The 24,087-nt window shown below is 35.9% G+C and overlaps 2 protein-coding genes across 2 annotated transcripts in view; one reads left to right on the top strand and one right to left on the bottom strand.

Annotated features, from left to right (window-relative positions):
- Positions 1-2,180: 2,180 nt before the first annotated feature.
- On the bottom strand, positions 2,181-12,383 carry LOC109086002 (B-cell receptor-associated protein 29-like). The gene is given in 12 exon segments (XM_042721627.1): positions 2,181-2,237; positions 3,019-3,119; positions 3,206-3,317; positions 4,077-4,212; positions 4,294-4,441; positions 5,162-5,262; positions 5,334-5,435; positions 9,014-9,244; positions 11,082-11,204; positions 11,558-11,675; positions 11,897-12,018; positions 12,096-12,383. Coding segments are annotated over 12 exon segments (1,392 nt in total). The 5' UTR covers positions 12,158-12,383; the 3' UTR covers positions 2,181-2,201.
- A 202-nt stretch (positions 12,384-12,585) lies between these two features.
- The window catches only part of cog5 (component of oligomeric golgi complex 5), a 72,600-nt gene continuing 61,098 nt past the window's right edge, over positions 12,586-24,087 (top strand). Inside the window, exons 1-6 of the mRNA XM_019100486.2 lie at positions 12,586-12,703; positions 12,916-13,055; positions 13,241-13,298; positions 14,044-14,098; positions 14,259-14,328; positions 18,475-18,595. Of these exons, the coding sequence (XP_018956031.2) occupies positions 12,655-12,703; positions 12,916-13,055; positions 13,241-13,298; positions 14,044-14,098; positions 14,259-14,328; positions 18,475-18,595 (493 nt within the window). The 5' untranslated portion in view covers positions 12,586-12,654. The remainder of the gene's footprint in view (positions 12,704-12,915; positions 13,056-13,240; positions 13,299-14,043; positions 14,099-14,258; positions 14,329-18,474; positions 18,596-24,087) is intronic.

Raw genomic sequence — 24,087 nt, 5'->3', positions numbered from 1 at the left:
TGGCATATACAATCACAGCAGAATGTAAACGAGGCACTTTGACAGGTGATTTCTGCACCCATTAAAAGAACATAGGATTCATAAAATTGCATATTTGACCACATTTGACAGGAAGATAACGATACAGCAAAGGCATAAACAATCCCCTTATCAGACCGTTTCCATCCCTAGGGAATCAGCCCACCATACAAGCTTGCATAGCAATGACGACTAAGAACATTTTTGGTTTTCCCCTAATTTTCCTGCGTCTGAGGGACAGGAAGTGAGCGTGGAAACCTTGTGCATCATAGACACATCATGTACTGACAGCATGATTTTCAACACCCACACTGTGGTTGACGGCTTATTCTTAGTAAAAGAAAAAAAATTATCTTTTTACAGAAATCTGATTTAGCCGCGTTTTTTTTTTTTCCTGTCTTACAGCACAGGATCATTTTCAGTCTTTCAATCTGCACACAAGTCTAAATAGTTTTAATTGTAAAATTTTGTGACTAGAATAGGCGATCAATGACATAAAATATCCAGCCCTCATCTAATAACAGAGTGAATCTCACCAAAACATGTCCAGGTCAGTTTAGATTATACAATAAAATAATAAATTAAAAAATGAAAGATTTATTTTTATTTTTTGAATTGAGTAATTGTATTCAATGTAATGCATCTGAACGTTTGTTTTTGAAAATTCATGATGTTTTGAATATTCTAGAAAAACATCGTAATTTTGAGATATTAATTGCAATGTTTTCTCACTTTCCAGTGAAAAAAACAAGATGTAAACTCAGAATTGCAAGATATAAAATGTTAGGAGATTGGAATAATTGGAATTACAAAATACAAATTCAAATTTCAGAGTTTATATATTGCAACATTTTTTTGTTTCTGCTATGGACTAAAAAATTTTTTTAAAAAGTTCTCACAAAAGAGACTTCTCACAAATGCATGTTTATATCTAATAATTCTAACTTTATAATCTATAAAGTTAGATATAAAATTATATCTATTATAGCTATCAATTCTGAGAAAAAATTGCTGAATAGTAAAACATTTTTAAATTATAATAAAAATGCAAAAAAAATATATATATATATATTTTTTTTTTTTTATTTTGAGGATGTATAAAAAATGTGTATATATATATATTTTTTTTTTTTTTTTTTTTTTGAGGATGTATAAAGAAAAATGTATATATATATATATATATATATATATATTTTTTTTTTTTTTTTTTTTTTTTTTTTTTGGGGTTAAAAATGGGGTGAAATATGGCCTGGACATGTTTTGTAAGATTCAACAATGTTAAGCATCGATAGCACAAAACCATCTACCTCAAATGGACTCAAAATTAAGAAATGATCCCTTATCTCTATTGGACTGTGAAATCTGTTTAGTTTCACATTTCAGCATTTGTTTAACAACTAACAGCATTTGAACTCAGGTGTGATTGACCTACCTCTCCAGACTCCAGAACAAACACACTAACGGCTCGCCAGCAGACTGTTTGCTCAGCACGGAAATACATGGTCTCTTTGTGATGTGTTTACTTCTTACCTGTTGTTTGTGTGTATACGGTTTTATTCTTCTTAATTAAAGTTGATCAAATTACTAAAGTATGCCTGTAATGTATGTCATCTTAGATAGGCTTGCTTGCATTATGTCTTCTTTGGAAAATAATATGAATGGAAATATTGCTGTGGAAAAGTACTTCAGGAAGTATTACAATCGTACTACTGTTGACTCATGTTTGCATGTTCCCGGACGTTGCATGACTAACCTGGCTTGATATGCACTTTTAAACAAAATAAGGGAGAGAACCGAGCAGAGGAGAAGGAAAGTAACATGAGGGATATCATAATGCGACATGCAAACACATCAGTCACTGGGGCTTTTTCACTAAATAAGCTACAGTTTCCTGTAAGCACACACATCAGTGAGTGTTGGGTTTCATTCGCACTATTCACAGACAGCTGCATTATGCAGCAATCTCAAAATACAGCGCTGCACCGCTTCAACATCAAAACCAGAAAACTGTGAAAACTATATCAGATGTGTGGCGAGCAGGAAACCTGACAGGATGTGATGTCATGAACTGAGAACTCCTAACAGTTTGCTTGTAATGTGACCAGGTGAGTGCATGTGGGAGGAACTGAGCATGAGCGTGATTATCGTGCAATAACGTACAGGTTTCCACTGTGTCCACTTGCTTAGTTGTCCTTTTTGTCTCCACTGTTCAGCTGATTCTAAAAAAACAGACAAAACAAGAAAAAAGCGATTCTTATGTAATTTGTGATTTTGTATTGTTCTCGGTCACATTATATTCCTTACTGTTTATCTGTAACAAATCACCTCTTTTTACTAATTTTGTCGAAATGTTAATTAGCATTTATGGTATAAGTGTAATTTATTAAGATTAATTAAAATTACTAGTTGTATTTGTTTGATTTCTATCTGCTAGATTTCATAAATTACTAATCTTTTTACATTTTGATGGGATTATTTGAACCATGGTAGTCAGTATTAGTTTAAAACATGCAAAACAATATAGATTGTTATTTTAGTATCACTGAGATAAAATATATTTTTTTTATATTACAGTTCATAAAATTTATTTATACTTTTTAATGTTTATTATTGTAATGTTAATTGTTTAGCACTTTAAAAGTGTGTTTTTTAAGGAAAGTTGTATTGTCGTTTAAATTTTTTTGGTCTTTTTTTGTAAATATGTCGATATAGTTTTAATTTAATTGTTAGTTATATTTAAATATTTCGAAATATTTAGTTATATTTAGTTACATTTTCTGTTTTCACCTTAATTTGCATGCAGTTAATATGATTTTAATTATTTATACTGTGTTTTTTTTTTTTTTTTTTTTTGTTTTGTTTATAGTTAGTTTGAGTTGTTTTAGTACTTCAGCTTTAAAGGAAAGTTATTTTTATTTATTTAATTAACGATAATAACTTCTACTTTCTAAGCACATGTATAATATCATACGGTTGGTCTGAAATTCAGGTGAGTGTTACCTGAAGCTGCTGGTGCTCTTGAAGGAGACGGTCATATTCTTTGGTCAGTCCTTCGGTTTGTTTCTTCATGGCGTCCAAATCTGAGTTTGACTTTTCCAGAGCTGCAGAAAAGCAAACAGACGTGGATCATTTGTTTGTAATTTGTTTAGCAGAATGAGTGTGGAGTGTCTGTGTGGCCTGTGCTCACCATCTGTGCTGCTCTTGAGCTCCTCCGTCAGTCTCTGCATCTCTCTCTTCAGCAGTTTGTTCTCTTCTGGATCTTGTCTCTTCCCTCCTTCTCCTTTACTGTCTGTAAGTGCCTGAGGATGACAACAGTTTGTTCTTCTATTACTGAAGAGACTTTAAGCACACCAGTTCCTCAAACGCTACAGTAATTCATTCTATTCCTCCTCAACCAGGATTATAACTTTGATAATTTGATAATATTTATATTTATCAAGTTCCATTTTACCCCAAAATCTTTTTTTTTTTTTTTTGCAAAACTGTTTAGCATTATTTTCATGACATTTCATTGAAAATGTTTTTATTTATTTCTGTCTTTTGATTTTTGGGTTATATGTGGTGCACGTTTCATTGACGTAAAAATTATTTGACAATTAAATTGAAAATATTTATTTTATTCCTTCTCATCCATGTTTATCACTTGGATAACTTAATCATTATAGAGTGAAATGTCCAGGTCATATTTCACTCCAAAAGAATAAAAAATTATAATATGAAAACGTTTTGCATTATATTCATAATTAAATGCATTATTTGTTATTTCTGTCTTTTGATTTTGAGGTGAAATTTAGTGCAGGTTTCATTGAAGTACAAACGTTTTTGCGTTATCTTCATGAAAATAACATTATTAATTGAAAATGTAATTTCGATAAATCTGTTCCTTAATTTTGGGGTGAAATGTGTTGCAGGTTTCACTGAAGTAAAACTGTTTTTGCATTATTTTGATCACAGGTAAATTCTTAATTGAAAATATTATTTCTATAGATCGGCGTTCTGATTTCAGTATGAAATATGGTGCAGGTTCCATGGGATTCCAGCTTTTTAAGGCTATTAACCTGTTTGAGCGTCTCATTGTCCTCCATGTACTTCTTGGCAGCTTTGTTGGCGCTCTCAGCCTGAGTCTGCAGAGCGGCGCTGGTGCCCACGGCCGTGGCCAACTGGTTAATCAGAGTGATGACTCTCCTCATGACACTGTGAGAAAACAGCACCAGAGTTCAGTATCACAAGACACACTGCCAGCGGGTGATGTCACTGATGAAGATCAATGCGTACAGCCACAGGAAGAGCGAGAAGCCGGAGATGTAGAGGTTCCTCTGGGCTCGGAAGAGCTTCATGTGCATGTGGTCAAACATGTTGGGTTGCAGTTTGGCGTCTTTGCTCCGGTCGGTATTTGAGTACTTCCTCACCTCCCGCAGGGCGTCTGCAGCGGGTTACAACACAAATTTGGGTCATTTCCAATCTAAATTGACTCACCCTCAGACCATCCAAGATGTAGATGTGTTTGTTTCATCATCAGATTTGGAGAAATGCAGCATTGCATCAGTGTCTCAGCAATGGATGCTCTGCAGTGAATGGGTGCCGTCAGAATGAGAGCTGATAAAAACATCACAATAATCCTCACCACTCCAGAACATCAGTTAATGTCTTAAGAAGCCAAAAGCTGCGTGTTTGTAAGAAACAAATCCATCGTAGAGAGGTTTTTAACTTCAAACTATCGTTTTCGAATGAAGTTCTCTATCCATAGCATTGCTTTCTCCCGTGAAAAAGTCATCTCATCTGAATCAGGAGAGAAATCTGCACAGATCAAGCTTCGTTTACAAGTGAAAACAAAAGTCTTGATGGATTTGTTTCTTACAAACACGCAGCTTTTCTCGTCACAAGATGTTAATTGATAGAGTGGTGTGGATTATTGTGATGTTTTAATCAGCTGTTTGGACTCTCATTCTGACGGCACCCATTCACTGCAGAGCATCCATTGGTGAGCAAGTGATAAAAGAATGCTACATTTCTCCAAATCTGATGAAGAAACAAACTCATCTACATCTTGGATAGCCTGAGGGTGAGTAAATCATCAGCAAATTTTCAATTTTGGGTGAACTATTCCTTTAAGACAAGGCAATAAAACTAGAAAACTCCATACCAAGAAAGAGAACAATGAGGATTATTATCATGGTGAGAAAGCCCTTGTTCCAGAACTGAGAAAGACGGTTCCAGATGCTCCATTTGAAAATACTCTGCCACCTGCAAACACAGACGTCAGTAAGAGCACGCGGACAACAGCGAACACAAGTGAATTACAAGGAAACGTTTACCTTTGAGCGGAGATGAAAGGCAGACAAAAGACCAGGAGAACACCAATCTCCACGTACAAGAAAGATGCAACCGCAGTCCACTGCAACGTCATCTTCTATCAGCTCTGTGAAAAAGAGAGTGTGTTTGTGAATTTTATAAATTTGTTCATTTATTTTATAAGTTTGAATTTAAAAAAAAGGCAACCAGTTTGAAAAAAACTCATTCATAATGCCTTACTAATCAAAGCTCTCAGATAATCTATTTATGGCATTACGCCTGGATCAAAGGTCTTGTTCAATGACATTTCAACCGCATCTTCACACTTTGATACAATGTTTGTTAACAGAAAGCATATTTATCATGTTTTTCCCACACACAACATATAATAACAGTATTTAGAAGAAGTATTGTGCAATTATCAGATTCATATAACCACGTTCATGTAGTAAAAATGCATAACAGTTGAATTATATTGAATGTTAAATGTAAATGAACAGCTTACAGGAAGAGATGTGATCAAACAGGAAGCGAACATACAGAAAGCACACACCAAACTCAAACGTAGATAAACTAGAAATTACGACGCCACCCGCGGAGCCAGAAAAGCGGTGTGTTTACGTCTCACCTGCGAATGAAGAAACCCTCCGGAGAAATGTCGGACGAACCACACAAGTCGGGAAAACTAAACTAACCCACGCTAGACGAGAGTAGGCGCCGCACTGCCGTCTCACGCGAGTGACGTCATTACACCGCGCGTGCGAAGGAACGTTCACCACGTCACAGACAAAAGTGAAAACGCAACTAACCGAATAAAATGTTTTTCACAAGAAAATATTTAAATGCTATGATTGCAATCATGCGATTGTTAAATTACACAGACGAGCAAATAATAAATAAAACCAACAGTTAATATAAAAAACAGCTTGAAAGCGTGTATTTTAAACAGAACAGAACAATCATGCATGGGGTAATTATAATAACAATGCTCTCAGATGCATCTAAAGCATTTAGAAACAGAGAATTGCTTAAGTTAAGTTACCCATTTTTTTTTGTTTGATAAGTTAAGTTGAATAGATTTTTTTTTTTTTTGTATGTGTGTGTTATGTATGTTATATATTTGTCTGTAAACTGATGCTTATTATGTCCCCCTTCTCCTTTTTCTCCCTCTTTTTCCTCGTTCCTTCTTGTCGATGCATGTGATGTTGTTATACAGTGGGAGATGGCATCCTACATATTAGTGGTTGACAATAAAGCATTAATATAAATAATAAATAACAAAAAAAATACAAATAAATAATAGACTCAATTTGTAGCACTGTAATTCACGTAAATCACCACAGGAGGGCGCAACCTGTTTAAGTTCATTAGAATTAGAATATTTTTAGCATAACTATATATGTTTTATTTATTTTTTTTTAATACTCATTTTGTGTGTAATGCTTTGGCAATACTGTATGTAAACAGGCATTCCAATAAAATACTTAAATTTAAGTCGATTTTCAGCACTGAAATTCACAAAAAAAGAGACTTTATTATATTTAATATTTCTTAATCATATTTTTATTCATTACTCAAATCCTTTTTTCAATGCAATTTTTGTAGTTACTTGTTTTGTGTGTAACACTAGTAATATTGTATTTAAAACAATCATGGCAAATTAAGTCTCTTCAAACTAAAATGTATTTGCAGTGGTGTACTTCACAGAAATGAAGAAGAGAACAGGTTTAAAGTCATCAGACTTGATTTGCTGTGGTGTTATTAAGAGGATAAATTTTTTTAAGTCATCAGACTCGATTTGCTGTGGTGTCATTCACAGAATCAATTTTTTTATTTTTTCACCATAGATGGGCACATGTTTCAGATCATTTGTCTTTTTGGTAAATAACTTTATAGCTACTGTTTTAAAAAAAGAACATTAGAAAATATGAAATAAAGCTCATGATTAGTTTTGATGGGCTGTTCACATTGCAATGCATTGTGGGTATGTTCTTCTGATCTCACCCTCTTGGAGAAGCATAGTGCATTAATGCTATTAAATTTGATTTAAGCTTATACAATTTTGCAAAATCACCACAAAAGTGCATAACAACTTATTTGAACAGTGGTTTGCTTTAAATTAAATATCTTCGCATCAAATGTTTTTAATTAAAATTCGAGCATTTTATCCCACAGTGTGTTGGCTTCGTTTGCAGCTGAGCTGAAATATGTGCCGTTTGCTATTTATTTAGAGCTTTTACAAGCAAATGATCTGCAGGAGTTTAGCGTGATGTTGTTATGACTGTCATCAAGCGTTATGTTGTCAAACAACCGAGGAAGTGAGACTCAGACTGAGGGAGAACCACACTGCCGTGCAATTGCATACAGTGTCTTATTAAACACAGCTCTATGGAGCAGGAGGAAATGATTCACTTTGGAAAATGATAAGCAATATGAAATAAATATTTTATCTAAATAACACATCCGACCCAGGACTTGAACCAACAACCACTACTCAGATCTAGTTTTAGAAGCATGTGCTTCACCACTGAGCTACCAGCCAAACACCTTCAACAGATCCATGAATGCAGACTAAATGTAAAAGTTTTTGTTTGATTTGGGTTGGAGCCATCAAGCGCTGCTACTATTTCACGTCCAAAAAGAGCATTAACACAGACATAAAAACAGGCTGTTTTCATCATATATATATATATATAAATAAAATCAAAAACTTTTTGATTACTTTTAGATTGCTTTTGACCGAACTCGTTTATGACATTAATTTAAATATCTTTTGCCATATTAATACAAAAATACAAAGAGAAAGAAAATATATTTCATTCGTTGCTATTAACAACATGAAGTGAATTTAAAATTAATTTATTTTGTTGTTTTGAAAAATTGTGTATGTAAAGAAAAATCAGGGGGTATATGAGTTTAATGAAAAGCTAATATTTATTAAAGCTAATAATTATTAAATCATGAAAATGTAAACTTAAAATAAATAATTTGAAAATATCATTGATCAAATAAAACACTTACTAAAAAATTAAATATTGTATTTGTTTACCTGCACGCCATGTGATCATATGAACATGCAAATGTGATAAGTTAGTTATTAAAATATTTATTTTAAAATCTCAGGAGTGCTTCAAGTAAATATATTAGGTGAAAGAGGTGAACAAATGAGAGGTGAAGAAATGACAAAAACAAAAAAAATTAAATAAATACAAAATGATTTAGAAATGCATGATTTGACCCTTATAAGAAACTATTTAACATTTATTTTTGAATGAATTCATTTCAATTCAAACAGCATATATATTCAGATGTTTTTTTTTTTATTTGTGCCTTTATTAAAACTTATAAAACAATGCATTCATTAAAAAACACCTACATGGAGCCGTACGTACTGTGAAGGAAGTCAACGACGGCAGACGTACTGGATAAACTATTGAACACCCTCCTCTCGGGCTGAGAGCTGATGCGCTCCAGCATGTAAATCAGGTGATGGTGGAAACAGGTGAACGGGGTCCCGTGTTCCACAGCGATGTCCAGCCAGTCCCACACGCACTGCAGCGGGGTCTCCTCGTACCCGGCAAACATGGCAGGATTGGCCAGCAATCCCCGAGCAGCCATAACACCTGCAGAAGTCCACAAATATCAGACACAAAATCAGCTGAAACAAGAAGAGACATGAAACCAGATGCTAATTAAACGACACACACCGTCCACCCCTGTGAGCTCGTAGACAGCCTCCACGTCCTGCATGCTCTTGATGTCACCGTTAGCGATAACCGGGATGGAAAGACTGTCCTTGATGGTCTTGATGGCGTTGTAGTGAACAGGCTGGTGTCTCTCGTCGGCTGTACGACCGTGAACCGTGATCCAGGAGACTCCTGCTGCCTCCACCTTCTGACAGAGATCCACCGTCTTCCTGAGATCCTTGTGAATTCTGAGGACAACTCACTTTTATATATAGTGCTTTTCACTATACATATTTCAAAGCAGCTTTACAGAATATCATAATGTTTATATATATACACACACACACACACACACACACACACACACATATGCATATTTCAAAGCAGCTTTAAAGAATATAGTAGTGTTATTGAATTAAGTTGGATATAAAAAAACAATTGAAACACTATAAACAATCACGAATATTGACATCCACTGAAATGTACTGCACTTAAGATAACAAGCATTACAAAAAAATTGCAAACATGTATACTGGTGATAATTACACAGGGAGCAGAAACACAATAATATAATAACAGATATATCATTAATATGAATAAAATGATAAATACTTATCATGAATATTGGTAAATATACTGTACAAATGGACATACTTTTTATTTCCATCCTTTTATTTATATCCAACTTTATATTAAGAGTTGGACAATAATTTAGTTCATTTTTTGTAAACAGTATAGCTTCATGAGAGTATACTGTACATATGCAGTATGCAAATAAAGTTGGACATACTTTAATAACCAACTTTATATAAACAGCTGTTATAGAGTATATATAGTAATATTCTGTGACAACATCTTTAAACATTGTTTAAAACACAGTTATTTTATTTACATTCATTTATTGATAGTCCAATTGTCCAACAATTTCAACAACTTTCAAATTAAATTACACACTTTCTGTATATATATATGTTACGTCCATAAATGTGCCTGTGTTCGCTCTCGCTCTCGCTCTCTCTCTCTCTCTCTCTCTCTCTCTCTCTCTCTCTCTCCTTGTTAACTGTCAATCTCTTAGGTCGCCTCCCTTGTCTGCTGATTGGCTCTGGAAGCTGTCAGTCATCATTAATCAATGTGACACCGACCTATCCAGTGCCAGTAAAGTTTCCACCGGCAGATAAAAGGACATGCAAGGAAGTGAACAAGGACTTCTTTTGCTTCCTGGGTTTTGCTGTCATGTTACTTGTTTCTTGGTGTTGATTTTGTTTCTTTATGTCAAATTTCAATTTGTTTGTTTTTGCCATTTTTCTTTTGAACCTTACCTTTTTCTTGATTTGCTATTTTGTTTGTTTTAGTCACTTTGTGACTTGGGATGGCGTTGCTTTGCTGAGCTTAGGCTCTAGGACGTTTCCTCTTTACCCAAGAGGAAGGTGGATAGGAAAGATGTCGTGCGACTTCCATTGTGCAACATTTAGGTAACTCGATCGGTTTAGACACCCTAGGTAAGAGGTGAACGCCACCCCCTGTATGTTTGGTTTTTATTAGTTGAGGATAGGGAAAGTATATGGCGCTTGGCGCTGAAGATTGCTTTCTTTTCTTTAGTTAGGTTAGATTTAAACAAAGTTAGAAGTGTTTGTTTTTGTTTCTTCTTTCTTTTGGCGTCACTAGCGTCCTCTTTCTCTTGGGTTGATTTCGTATTGTTCTTTTTTGTTTTGTTTTCTGAGTTGTAAATATTTGTACATATTGGTTGTCTCTTTAATGATATATATATATTTCTTATAAATATTTTGGTAGTTATTTGGATTTTCACTTTGTACAATAAATCACATTTGTTTGCAATGGTGTGTCTCTGCATTGTATCTTGCTGCCTCCTTCAGTTTTACAGTTTTTACCACAAAAATTGAATGTTACTCCTTTTACCCCTAGACCATTTTTAAGAGGGTCGTAACTATATATATATATATATATATATATATATATATGTGTGTTTTCTAACAAAAAAACGTAATGTTGTATCACTTTGTCTTCACTTGTAATTGCACTGCGATCCTGAAAGCACATTTTAAAGTCAGGAAATCATATGCTCACCTTATTTTAATGGATACCGCATAGTTGGGATTGTCGATTTGGTTTCGGACATGACGGACCATGTCTTTCACCAGCTCGGGTTTGTTAATCAGACACGCACCATAGCCTTCAGACACGGCCCACCTGCGACGAAAAACAGAGAAATATGCGGATGCTACAAATGCAATCTGTGCAGAAAATGTTCAAACTTCAATAGAATTAAACCACATTTTTTCACTCCTACTGCATTTGTTTATTAATTATTTTGAGCAAATTTATTCAATTTAAGTTTAGTACCAAATTTAACAGTTAAATCCACATTTTGCATTAAATTCAGACTGAAAAATGCACAAAACATTCAGCAGATTACATCTGGCACTGCACAGAAATTGTTTGACATGCCATGTTTAATACACTGCTTTAAAAACCTTGAGTCAACAGTCATTCAGGGTAAATATGTGCACACATTTTTTAAACACTCTGAGTATCAGCATTACCTTTGTGGACAGCCGCAGTTCAAGTCCACCCCATCTGAGAAAGGAGAAACCACACACGCCGCTTCGGCCAGGGTATGTGCATCCTTTGCAGCAAACTGGACGATCAAGGGTCTGTCAGCTAAGAAGATTTCTAATTACTGAGCAGAAAGATGTGCAAGCGATTCAATGAAAAGTAAAAGGTTGCCTACACCTTCATGAGTGATGGCAATGTTCTGTTCACTTTTGCATGATGAATTAATTTATTTAATAGTGAGTGTTTTTTTTAATGGTGTGTGTAAAAGTAAGTAAAGTTAGTTGAAAACCACCGGCTTAAGAGGACAGCTAGAAGACAAGGCTTACTCTTATTGGTGGTGAATTCACTGTCTCTAGCTTTTGCAGAGCGCATGAAATCAGCTGCAATGATCATTGGGGTGAAACACACATCACAGTCATATTTCCTCACCAAACACCTGAAAGCCAACCTGAAAAATCAGGAAAAACACTCGTATCAGGGCAACACATACATCACAGGACTCAGCTCAGATTCAGTGTCTCTCACTTCGAGTAGCGGACCATGGGTGCACACACTCTGACTGGCCTTCCCCTGTTAAACAGATCCATGAGATTCCCACTGTCCACTGGGATTTATCTCCGCAGCTTACAGTCCTAAGAAGTCATTGGGAACACGTGCGGTTCAAATACTCAATATTAAAACGTATTTCATTTTTATTACAAGCAGGACGCGTGCATTTCGTTAAAGTTCTGAATAGTAAACATTAGAATAAAACACCCGGCTTCGTGAGATTCACACGCGTTGTAGCGTATCACTTCCTGTTTGTGTTGGTGGGCGTGTTTAACCGTTGACCACGTGTCCACAAGAAACGAAATTCGCATTTATTTACATTGATAAAGTAATAGATCGTTTACATAACTGAACAGAATACACGAGAAAAAACCTTCTAAGATTAGCTAAATTAACATTAGCTAAAACTATATCCGTTCGCGAATCAATAATGATGTGACGTCAGTAAAACTAATTAATATTCCTGACCAATCGCCGTTGCGCTCCATTCACGTTGTGACGCAGGAATTGTACGTCACTCACTGATGAAGTGGCAATGATGGAGGCAAGTCAGGAATCAACAGCGGATTCACTGCTGAAAGATGGTAAATCTAGCTTTAATAGGATTTCTCTTTTTGAAGTGTATATGTGCATGTGTTTGTACGTTAATCAGGCTGATTAATCCTCTCGAGCGGTGCCTTTACCTGCAGTAATAGCACAGTAACACGCATACTCTGTGTGTTGTAATGTAGCCGGATCTCCAGGTAATGCTTTCTCCTGTTACGCGTTTAACAAATCCTGATCCCTTTCCTTCCAGAGTGCTATGCTGATTTCCTTAAAGAGGGTTTCGATGTGAAGACATACACAGCTCAAGCCATTCATCATGCTGTCATTGCAGAGCAGCTGGCAAAACTGGCAGAGGGCATCAGTCAGCTGGACAGAGAGCTGCACTGCCAGGTGAGAAAAACACCTGTCCGCATGAACAGCTTTCAGTGCAGATCCGTGCTAGCATCATGCACAGGAACTTAGAAAGCGACCTAATGCTTTACAGATCATCTCTAAGCACTGGAAACTACATGAACGTTTAAAAAACTACCAATTGTAAATTGCATGCCGATATTTTGTTTTGATTTTGATCTCAGGTTGTGGCTAGACATGAGGATCTGCTAGCTCAGGCAACAGGGATCGAATCTCTTGAAGGTAATACTTCACTATCCGCTTTACAATTTCAGATCACAATCATCAGTTGCATTGAGTTTGTTATGTGATCTAATAATATTAGTTTCAAATCCATTTTATCTGCATGATAACTCATTTGAAGTTGTAGGAAATTTCACAAGCATGTAAAAAAATGACATTTGAAGTATACTGAGATGACGTGTATATATATAGAAGATGCAGTGTGCAACTTTCCCCCCTTCTAGTACATTTACAAATAGTTTTCAGGGGAATATAATCTATGACTTGCCTGTAGTTGTCTCAGTATTATAATCTAAGAAAATTAATAACATTAAAAATGAACATTAAATCACTCTGATGAATTTGAATGATATCAGATGATGCCATCTTTAAATCAACATACACAACTGCCAGATTTTCTTTATATTGTGATCATAATGATCACAACATGTAATCAAGGCTTTAATGCATTCATTGTTTTTGCTTAAATGATTATGTGACGTTTACCAGCTGCGTGATTTGTATGCACGGACATTACTTTGACACATTTAAGTGTAATGTAGAAAAGTGCGTTTTCTGTGAAGCTGCTTTGAAAAGATATTTATTGTGAAAAGCTAAACAAATGAATGTGAGTGGAATTGAATGTACGTGCAGTTTAGCAGCTGTCCACCAGGAGGATCCCGTGTCACATCTTAAATTCTTGCACAGTGGCTGTACTTCAGCTCATTCTTCTGAGCATGGAAATTATGGGTGTTTTTGCTTCTAGGTGTCTTACAAATGATGCAGACCAGAATTGCAGCTCTCCAGAGTGCTGTGGACAGGTAAATGACTCCACTGAAGGCAGTGAAATGCTCCATGTTTTTAAAAAAAGTGGTGGTCGCATGCATGGTTAATCGATATCAGAAAATGTGCTATTTGTGCTATAAATTGAAAGAGTATTTTATTTATGCATTTCTTATTTCACTTTCCTTCCTTTTTCAGGATAAGGACCAAAATTGTTGACCCTTACAATAAGATTGTGGCACGGACAGCTCAGCTCGCCCGCTTGCAGGTTATTTTATTACTTTTATATCTGCTTCTGTCATCTCATATCTGTCTATCCCTGGATATTCCAACAGAGACATTCTGCAGAACTATTATTTCTTCGTTGTCCTGCTTTATAAACACTGTGCGCCTTCGATCAGAGGCATGATTTCCATGTTTATTGGCTAGATGGAGACAACCCTGACTTCACAATTGTTTGCAGTCAAGACAGATTCTGTAGTACACCCAGCATGGGAAAAAAAAAGAAAAAAAGGAAATGCACACAAACAAAAAGAAAATTATTCTGGTGGAATAGATGTATTTCAATATTGATTTTAGATTATCACATCCAAAAATAAAAAAAATAAAATGAAAATATAGATTTCCAAAATATTTTAACATCTAAAAAGAATAATAAATAAATACATTTTTGAATAAAAAAATTACCAAAAATAAAAGACATTTAAATTTGTCTTTCAAAAGTCTTTTAAGAGTGTATTTAGCATGACCTATTATATCTCTTAAAGTGGTCATATGATGCTTTTTTAAAGATCATTATTTTGTGTATTTGGTGTAACAGAATATGTTGACATGCTTTAATATTTAAAAAATGCACTATTTTTTCAAATACTGTACATTATTGTAGGTCCTCTATGCCCCGCCTCTCTCAAACTCGTTGTTTTCTACAAAGCCCCTCCTTCTGACAAGTGCAGTCTGCTCTGATTGGCCAACTGACCCAGTGCATTGTGATTGGCCGGCGGACACCGCAAGCACTCTTTCCAGAATCCAAAATAAATGTAAAGACAGTTAATAATGTCCTTAGTTTTACCATCAGTTCAAGCCGGAAAGGGGGACATGAAGCTCGTATGTGTTTGTAGTACACAAGCCACGGACGGTTAAGACAGCTGACTCCTCTGTGTGCTGTCTCTCTCTCTCTCTCTCACACACACACACACACACACACACACACACACACACAAACACACACACAACGTGCAAAACTCCGCATTTGAACAGTCAATAGCAAATACTTAAACTAATAACAAAACATACTTCCAGTAGCTGATTCAGAAGCACCAGATTGTCGTAGTAAAGTCAGAATTAACTCCTCTTCTAGGTTCACGAAACGGTTGTTCATAAAATGCGTTCCTAAATGCATCTACTTTCGGAAAGCCAAATAAAGTGCTTTTGCTTTCGTCTTGATACACACAGCATCTCTCTGACATGACTGCTTCAACACTAACAGCGGTTACTGAAACCACGCCTTCTTTCTTTGCGTGAACATTTGGGCGGCATTACGCAAATATTTCCACATAGTGACGTAGAGATTTGGGGTGTGTTTGAATGAGCCGTTTTAGGGGGGCATGGCAGAGTCTTAACTTTGATAAAGAATATCTCTTTGGATTTGAGACTTTAGTCTTTGCAACTTTACAGATCTTCTTTATGCACCAAGAGCTTGTAACACTCCAAAGAGAAAGAAAAATTGAAACCGCATCATATGACCCCTTTAAATGATTTGTAATTATTTATTCACTCTCATGTAATTCTAAAAACATATACTTTTGTTTCCTTAGAGGAACATAAAACTAGTATCTTTGTGCAGTATTTAAGATTTACAGTCTTTTTTTTTTCTGACCTTCAAAATTAATTTTAAAATAAAGTTCCAAAAGCAGAACAACAAATAAAAAAGTCTGTAGTGCCTTTGTGCCAAAGTCCATATCTTCTGAAGCTTGTATGGTCTGCTTTTACTGTGCTTTTTGTTCTCTATGTAACTTGACAGATGTGGTCACTATGTATTGTCATGGTAAAAAAAAAAAAAAAAAAAAAGTGGCTGAAGGAAAGTCGTTTGTGCACCTGCTAGTATCTTTGTGTTTCAAGGCAAGAAAATGCACGCTTTTATCATGTTCACTTTCTGCCCCCGGTTCACATGATGTCATCATGAGTGTCTGAAGTCTGCAGAAAAGAAAAAAAAATCAATAAAAGTCAATTTGGACCTGGAGAAGAAGGGTCTCTGTCACACTCTATCTGTCACACACAGCTGTCCCGCTCTATACGTCTTGTGGATTTACCGGGTCTTCGGTCCTGGTTTTTAGTGGCTTTGGGGAATTGTTATTAAATATGTATGAAATACAGCTGTGGAAAGGTCGCTGTGGTTATGAAATGCTCCCCTTTACTCTCAAATCACCTTTCTGCTCCTTTTCTTGTGAGGCTTTATTAAAGTGTGAAAACACATTTGCATTTTTGTGTTTGCTAATCAGCATAGCACCGTGATGATCCGTCAGTGGTTTGATCATGATTTTGCATGCAGCTATATAAAGGAAATACATTTGTAAAGAAGAGCAGGGCATGTTTTCATAGTATTTATGTGGATAGTCTTTTTATTTTTTCAATTCTTTAATATTTTTTAAATGTTGGCAGATACGTGAAGGTCTTAGTCACAAAAAATAAATAAATAACATGAATGCAGGAATTGCACCAGTGTTATTGTACGGGGGTGGGGGGTGGGGGGGGTTTGATGAGCATGGGGCAAGTTGTCACAAATATTGAAACCTATGAAAATATCTAGTGTGTGTGAGAATTTGATCTTCACCAGTGTGCCTGAAATATTAGTGGTGATTGCAAAAGCATGCATCACTATTTTTGTTCATACATTTTTTTTTTTGTTCATACATTTTTTTTTTGATATGGTGTACTATTTTATTTTTGTGTTTGTATTTATTATATCTGATGGCAAAAATAGCTTCAGAAGTGTGAGACTTTGTCATGCCATGTTGTTTTTGTGTCTGGGTTTGACCTGTCCTTGCCTTTAGCAACACATTTTTATAATTTATTTTTAATCCTAGTAAGAATAAGACCAGACCTGACGATGGGGACACAGCTGATTTTTTTTTTCTTTTTTTTTCTGTTATCCTTTTATAATTTTTCTGTCACAATATCTGACGCACTGTCACCCCAGGACAAAGCAATCAGTTTCAGACACACACACAAAATCAGATGCACGTACTTTTGGGACAGTTCAGCGGCACCTATTCACTGAAAACCAAAAAAGAGTGACCTCCACGAGTCCTTCATCCACCTGCTGTCTGCCCACAAGCTTTATCATCGCCACACTACTGAATCTGTGGCTCAGTTGCATGATTTTAGCACAAACGCACTGTTTTACAAGCATTTCATATTTATTTTTTTATAATATAGTGTCTGTTGGCTGTTAGTGTATGAACTAAATGTTTATTCATGGCTGTTTGTAGTATTTTTATGTTTGTGAAGTGCATTGATGATTAATTGATAGCATATTCTAGTGTTAAATTAAATCTAGTGTTAAACCCTGTTAGATGATGCACATCCTTCTCCTTAATTAAATTAATCCAAAAGTGATTAAAGCACCACTTAAAAATTAATTCTGAGTCTATTAGCAAAGATTTGTGTGAGGGGAAAAAATGCTATTATCCTAGCTAAAGACCCTTAAAAAGAAAAAGACCTCCAATTGGTCTCTGGATGTAGGTCAGGTCCCTCCTTGAAATTTGGTCTATGTTTCATCCATTACTAGTCTTCCAGACAAAAATTATAAGTCTGGTTAGTAAAACCACACTTTTCCTTAAAGCGATAGTTCACCCAAAAATGAATTGTCATCATTTACTCACCTCAAGTTGTTCCAAACCTGTATGAGTTTCTGTCTGCTGCTGAATACAAAAGAATATATTTTGAAGAACGCTGGTAACCAAACAGTTGCTGGTAGCCATTGACTTCTATAGTATTTTTTTCCATACTATGGAAGTCAATTGTTACCAGCAACTGTTTGTTTACCAAATGGTCTTCTTTTGTGGGTGAACTATCCCTTTAACGAGCCACACTATAGATCCTTTTTGTTTGTAGCACAAAATGTGTGTTACAAGGGATCATAATCATAGATTTTAATACCACGATTTTACACTAGTAGCATGAAATATGAGTCACTAATACCAGATTTTCACAGTTTTATTGTAGATTCAGTCTGTATCATGGAAACTATGGTTGCCATGGTGAATTTTTAGATGGAGGATTTCACGTTATCATAATGTAGACATCACTGTCTTTACCTTATCATTGATATTTGCTTGCGCTGGCTATCATAGACCCACAAGTCATTATGTTACTTGATGAACGCAGTAATGAGAAGTCTTATTTTGTCTGGCAGGTGGCGTGTGACCTGTTGAGAAGGATTATTCGCATCCTGTACCTGAGCAAACGACTGCAGGGGCAACTGCAGGGGGGCAGCAGAGAGATCACTAAAGCTGCCCAGAGCCTCAACGAGCTGGGTGAGTGACCTATCACGATGAGCGTCCACTTTACTCATCTCTCGTGTCCTTCAAAACATTTATTCATAATGGGGCACTCTGCACGAGTGGCGACACTTTACCTCTGTTGTCTTCATTGGGTTGTATCTAGGGATTTTATTGTTTATTTTTCCTGTTGCAATTAATTGATAATGTTTTGTCACGGTATACGGTATTATCACGGTATTGAAATTTAGTTTAAAAAAAGTGGTCATAATACAGTAAAACAGGTTAAATAGCTTTTTTCTTATAGCAAAAATAACTGAAAATTTAAATACAATAAAGCAATACAGAAAAAATATATAAAGTTAAAAGTTTTACAAATTAAAGTGCAAAAGAACTATCAAGACCAATAAGTATCACTTTACAATAAGACCTCATTAGTTAACCTTAGTTAATGCATTAACATTCAAGGCAAAGGCAAGTTTATTTATATAGCACATTTTGTACACAATGGTAATTCAAAGTGCTTTACATAAAAGAAAGTAAAAAAAAAAAAATTCAAGAAAAATAACCTCAAAAATAAAACAAGCAATTTAAGAACTTTGAAAATGATTTAAAAATTGACTTAAAAAGAATTTAAGACAGTTTAAAAATAGAAAATGATTTTACATAAAATATAGTGCAATACAATATAGTGTAATCAGTTTGGACATCGCATAGTGCTCATTCAATAAATGCAGCTAAACAATGAGCAATAGCTACATTTGCTATAGAAGTTATTAATCTTTGTTAAAAAATACAAGTCTTAGTTAATGTTAGCTCATTAAATAACACAGTTGCAACTTTCAATTTTAACAATGTGTTATTAAATATTGGAATACCTAAGATTAATGAATGTTCAGAAAAATTTTTAATTGGCAGTTTGTTAACTAAAGAAGCCCTAATGTAAAGTGTGCATTACCGAATATCGGCACAAGTCTAGTTGTATCACGTCCATGACGGCTAATCAGAAAGCAAGTTGGTGTAATACTCTTAAAATTAAAGGGGTTTTTTGCAGCAATGCAATAGAAGAACCATTCTGAGCTCTCCAAAGAACCTTTCAATGAACACATTTCCTGCTGCTGGTGCAGATGCAACCAGGAAAACGGCTTGGAGGGAAAAATTTGTTCCCTTCTAGCCAGTTCCTAGAACTACACAGTGCGAAAGGCCCTTTTAAGTGTACCTATTTTTCTAACATGATGGCAGTTTTTCATATAGGATTTGGTTGTTTGGGCATTTGGCAATGTTGTATTTTGTGTTCCTGTTTTAGGCCACTAATGGCAATTATTCAAAAGCTATAGAGCATCTTCCACTTTTGTGTAAATGGCATTAGTTCAATGTTGCACAGTTTCCAGGTCAGCCCTGTTCTTGTGGCCTAAATGTTTTGCTGAGTTTGCGACGCAGGTGTGAGGACCGTCTGAAACCGGTTCTGAAATTGTCTGACCTGCTTTGGAGATATTTTAGGTTATGCTTCGTTGAAACCCCCTTGATTAACGCCTGACCCGAATCGCGTTTACGTGACTTCAGTTCCAATAGTGACCCGAGTGCATTATAATAATCTCACAGAGCTTAAAGTAGACATGAAATCAAAGTTGACCCCATTTACTTTCTTAATGCACGCTCCAGGTCGTATTGGTGACGTCAGCCCTCAACCCCTCTCGTGTCATTTAGAGAGCACCTTTCATGATCCAATCAATTTCTGTTGCATCAAATTAAAGTCTGTCCCACATATTTGTTTCCACATTGATAATCTTGTTTCACTAGAAAAGCCACATTTCAAAAGTAAAATGAGAACAAAGAACATTGGCGTATTATTGTCTGTAATTCATGTGGTTGTGGACACTATCTGAAATGAGAGAATTTTCGTTCATGGGTTTAATGGCTGTAATATCAGATTCATATTGACTCGTGCTCTGTTGTCCTTTTGTTTGTACATTTGCCTAGATGTCATATGGACAGATAAATAGCGCAATGCAAATTCAGTGTGCTCTTATTCCAAGTTTGTGTGATACAGTAAACACATGCTTCATTATTGCCTCCCAGGCCCTGTGGGATAAATTCCAGTGAAGATCAGCAAGGTACCTTTCCCTGGTTTCTATTTGCATGTTGTTTTCAAATGAAACTAAATCAATGCAGACGCACAGTAGTTTACCATTGTGCATAAGGAGGGCATGCTGATTTTTGCATTCACCAGTTGCATAAGCTCTGTTTGTGAGTTGAGTTCCAAATAAGTCAGTTAAGAGATTCCTTAAAAGGCAACCTGAGGTGTAGTCTTATTCTCTTTGTGACACAATATGATTCAGTAATATGTTTTCCATCCATTAAATTATTTATCATGTCAAAGTGAGGGTCATATTTGGATTCGTCTCACCCAGCTAATGGATTACAGAGACATCTTTGCATTAGCGTCACCATCCAAGACGAGACAATTAGACTGCTCTAACACCACCTGTCCTTCTTTTCATTCGATGCTCTGCTCTTATGCCTTCCCTCCACCCCCTCAAGGTATAACATGAACAGCCAGGGTCTGATATGATATCATTATCTGTATGTGCAACTCTCTGGCATCCAGCTGGAAAGCTGTCTAACAAATCTCCCATTAGGCAAGTTGTTTAAAAACACGCTGTCTTACAAGGAAAGCTTTTAGTCTGTAGGTTTTGACAGTGTTTTACGGTACATGCTAAATCACAAATACAGCAGGATGCAGCTCTGAAACTGTAGAAGCAATTAAACTGCTTTCTTTGTTTTGAAGTCTGTCTCTGTCTAGTGCACGCTGTCCTCGGATGCTGTTACAAGAAACCAGACGAGGTGCAGCTGGACAGTGACTGGCTCGAGCTTCAGCGTTTATAGAAATGCTGATAGCATCATGTTATTGGATTGTAAACAAGACAAATCAGTAAATGATAACGGACCCTTGAAGGTTTAATTGACAAATCGATTTCCTGTTCACCATAGTTGTGTGAGAAGTTAACTGAGACATCATTGTGTTCCAGCGTAGTGTTGAATGGATAGGCAGCATATATCATTTATCATTTTTTTTACCAACGTGGTCAGTATGGCATTAATTCATTTGTTATTTTCTTGGTTTATCTCACTGCTTACACCAAACATATGCCTGAAATAGCTCTGAATTATGGCGGTCCTAACACAATAATGACAGCTCACCATCTTGCCAAGATGATTTATGAATCCCTTCACAGTGATGTGAGGTATGGATGGGCTGCCAGATGGATTGAACAGTTGAGGGAAAACTCTAAATGGCTTAAAGGGAAGATTGACTAGGGCAATGGAAAGGGGTGAAGGTGTTTTGATTGGTGGAGGGCATGTGTGTGACTGCTGTCAGTCATAATGAGATGATTGGAGTGGGATAACATGGGCAAACTGAAGGAATTAGGCTGTTATTGGGGAGAGGAAATCAAAGTCAGATAAATGTCAAGAGCTGAGAATTGACAGGACGAAAGGTGAACTGCATGCTGCAGTCTGTTTGGGAAACAGTCATATATCTATTTCTGAGTAAATGTACTTGCATTTCCTACCTTGTTACCCTAAATATTGAAATAAGGTGTCCTCGTTACATGTACTTAATATTATAATAACAATTAATTATCCTTAATTGCATGCAAGTAACACTAAGCCAAACCCTAACCATATAGTAAATAAATGTAGAATTAAACCATTACCACCTTAACATAAAGTGTAACCTAATAAAGTATATTTTTTTATTTGTACAGTACTGTATATACATAATAGCAATTGCTATTACTGATCATATAAACTCGCATGCCTTGGCTAAATTTGTCTATTTACAAAGCAAATGACTTTCAGAATAGTGGACAGAAAATTCAGTGCAGGGGACTTAATTCTGTTTGTTTTCTACGTCACTTGAACTGCACCTGCCTGTCAGATGGAGATGGAATGTCAATCACAGGACTTTTGACTCAGTGACCCACTCCTCTGGGAATATATGAGTGGCATGGATGTCGCAATCAGAGTAGCAAGGTAAGAGAAATAGATTGAGTAAATGAAAACAGACAGTGGAAAAGTAAGGATGCTCCATGAGGATGCTCCAATTAACTAGATTTTTAAAGCCAAAGATATGATGTGGTTTGTGGTTTGGCTGTGGATATGGGGACAGCCAGAGAGAACATTTGACTCTTGGGTGCTGTTCAAAGAAGATTTGATCTTTTTTTTCCTAGGTGCATTAAGTTTTTGGTTGGTGTTGTCGTTTAAAACAAACAAACAAAAAATAAGCTAACCAAGTTACCAGGGTCTAAATCAAGATACATGTAATAGTAACAATACCAGTCAGTTCAGTATTCTTTTTATTGGCATTAACAATGAAACAGTACTTTGTATTTGTGCTAATGTGACTTTGGATGCTTTCAGGCCCTGAACACGACTTGTAAGCAGAGCCATCCAAGTTTTGGCAGCCTTTTTTACTGGCAGAAGGCCCATTGCTCGCTTGCAAATACGTTATTTTTCCCCGCATGCCTCTCAGAAATGTCTATACAGCTTGTTTACAGCAAAACAATAAAGCCTCCATTCATGGCCAACCCCAAACCTTCGGTCAAGTCATCACAGGGTAACAGCTCCACAGGCCTCTGTATGATCTGTTGCATATGAGGATGGCCTAAAGGGCTCTTAGAATTTGCCATGTGCGTTTTAGGAGTTGTCTGGGAGTACATCTACGTTAAAAGTAACCATTTTGCCCTTGATATTAAAGCATAGAGCCCCAGGATAGCTGGGACTCGGGTACAGCATTGACAGATTTGTCACATCGTGCAGCTTTTGTTACAGTAACTCACTGTTTTGAGAGACCTGTACTCCATAAAAGACGTGCATCAATCATACACTTCAGCTCCCACTTTCTCTTGTTCGGCACAGTGTGTGAGCTCTAAATATGGATCAGCCCTGGCTCTGACCCTTTATCTACAGATAAACTTAAGAATGTATGATTGTAGAACAGTCACTTGATGATATAAGCTAAAATTAGTAATGTTTAGTTCCTAACACTGCAGTAATCACAAACAAACTGTCAGATGGGTTTTCAATCAAGTTTAAAGCCTTCCCAACTGAGATGCGCTTTGGGTAACTGCCCGAACCTGTGCATATAATTGTTTTGCATTTTGCACCAGCATGGACTGAAAGATTTAGTGTGAAAATCTTTTAGTGCTTGAAACAGCTGTTTAATTTGATGAAGTATATTCAATTAGCATTTAGGGGCTCTACAGTGTCATATGTAACACCCTTGAGATGTTCACACCTCTATTTACTAACCTTAGATACCCCCTTGAGAACATTATCTGGATGTCAAATTTATTACCAAATTATGATGTTTTATTTGTTTCCAGAACTTTTATTGGTTTGATTGTTGTTAATGTTTTGTTTGTGAACACATTCATCCAACACCATTTGCATCTATTCCTGAAATTGAACATGTCAACTCATTCAGGAACCAACCTACCACTCATGACTCTGTATTTTACTTAATT

This window comes from Cyprinus carpio, chromosome B4, assembly GCF_018340385.1.
Source record: "Cyprinus carpio isolate SPL01 chromosome B4, ASM1834038v1, whole genome shotgun sequence".
Lineage (NCBI taxonomy): Eukaryota > Metazoa > Chordata > Actinopteri > Cypriniformes > Cyprinidae > Cyprinus > Cyprinus carpio.
This window is presented reverse-complemented; position numbering and strand designations above follow the sequence as displayed.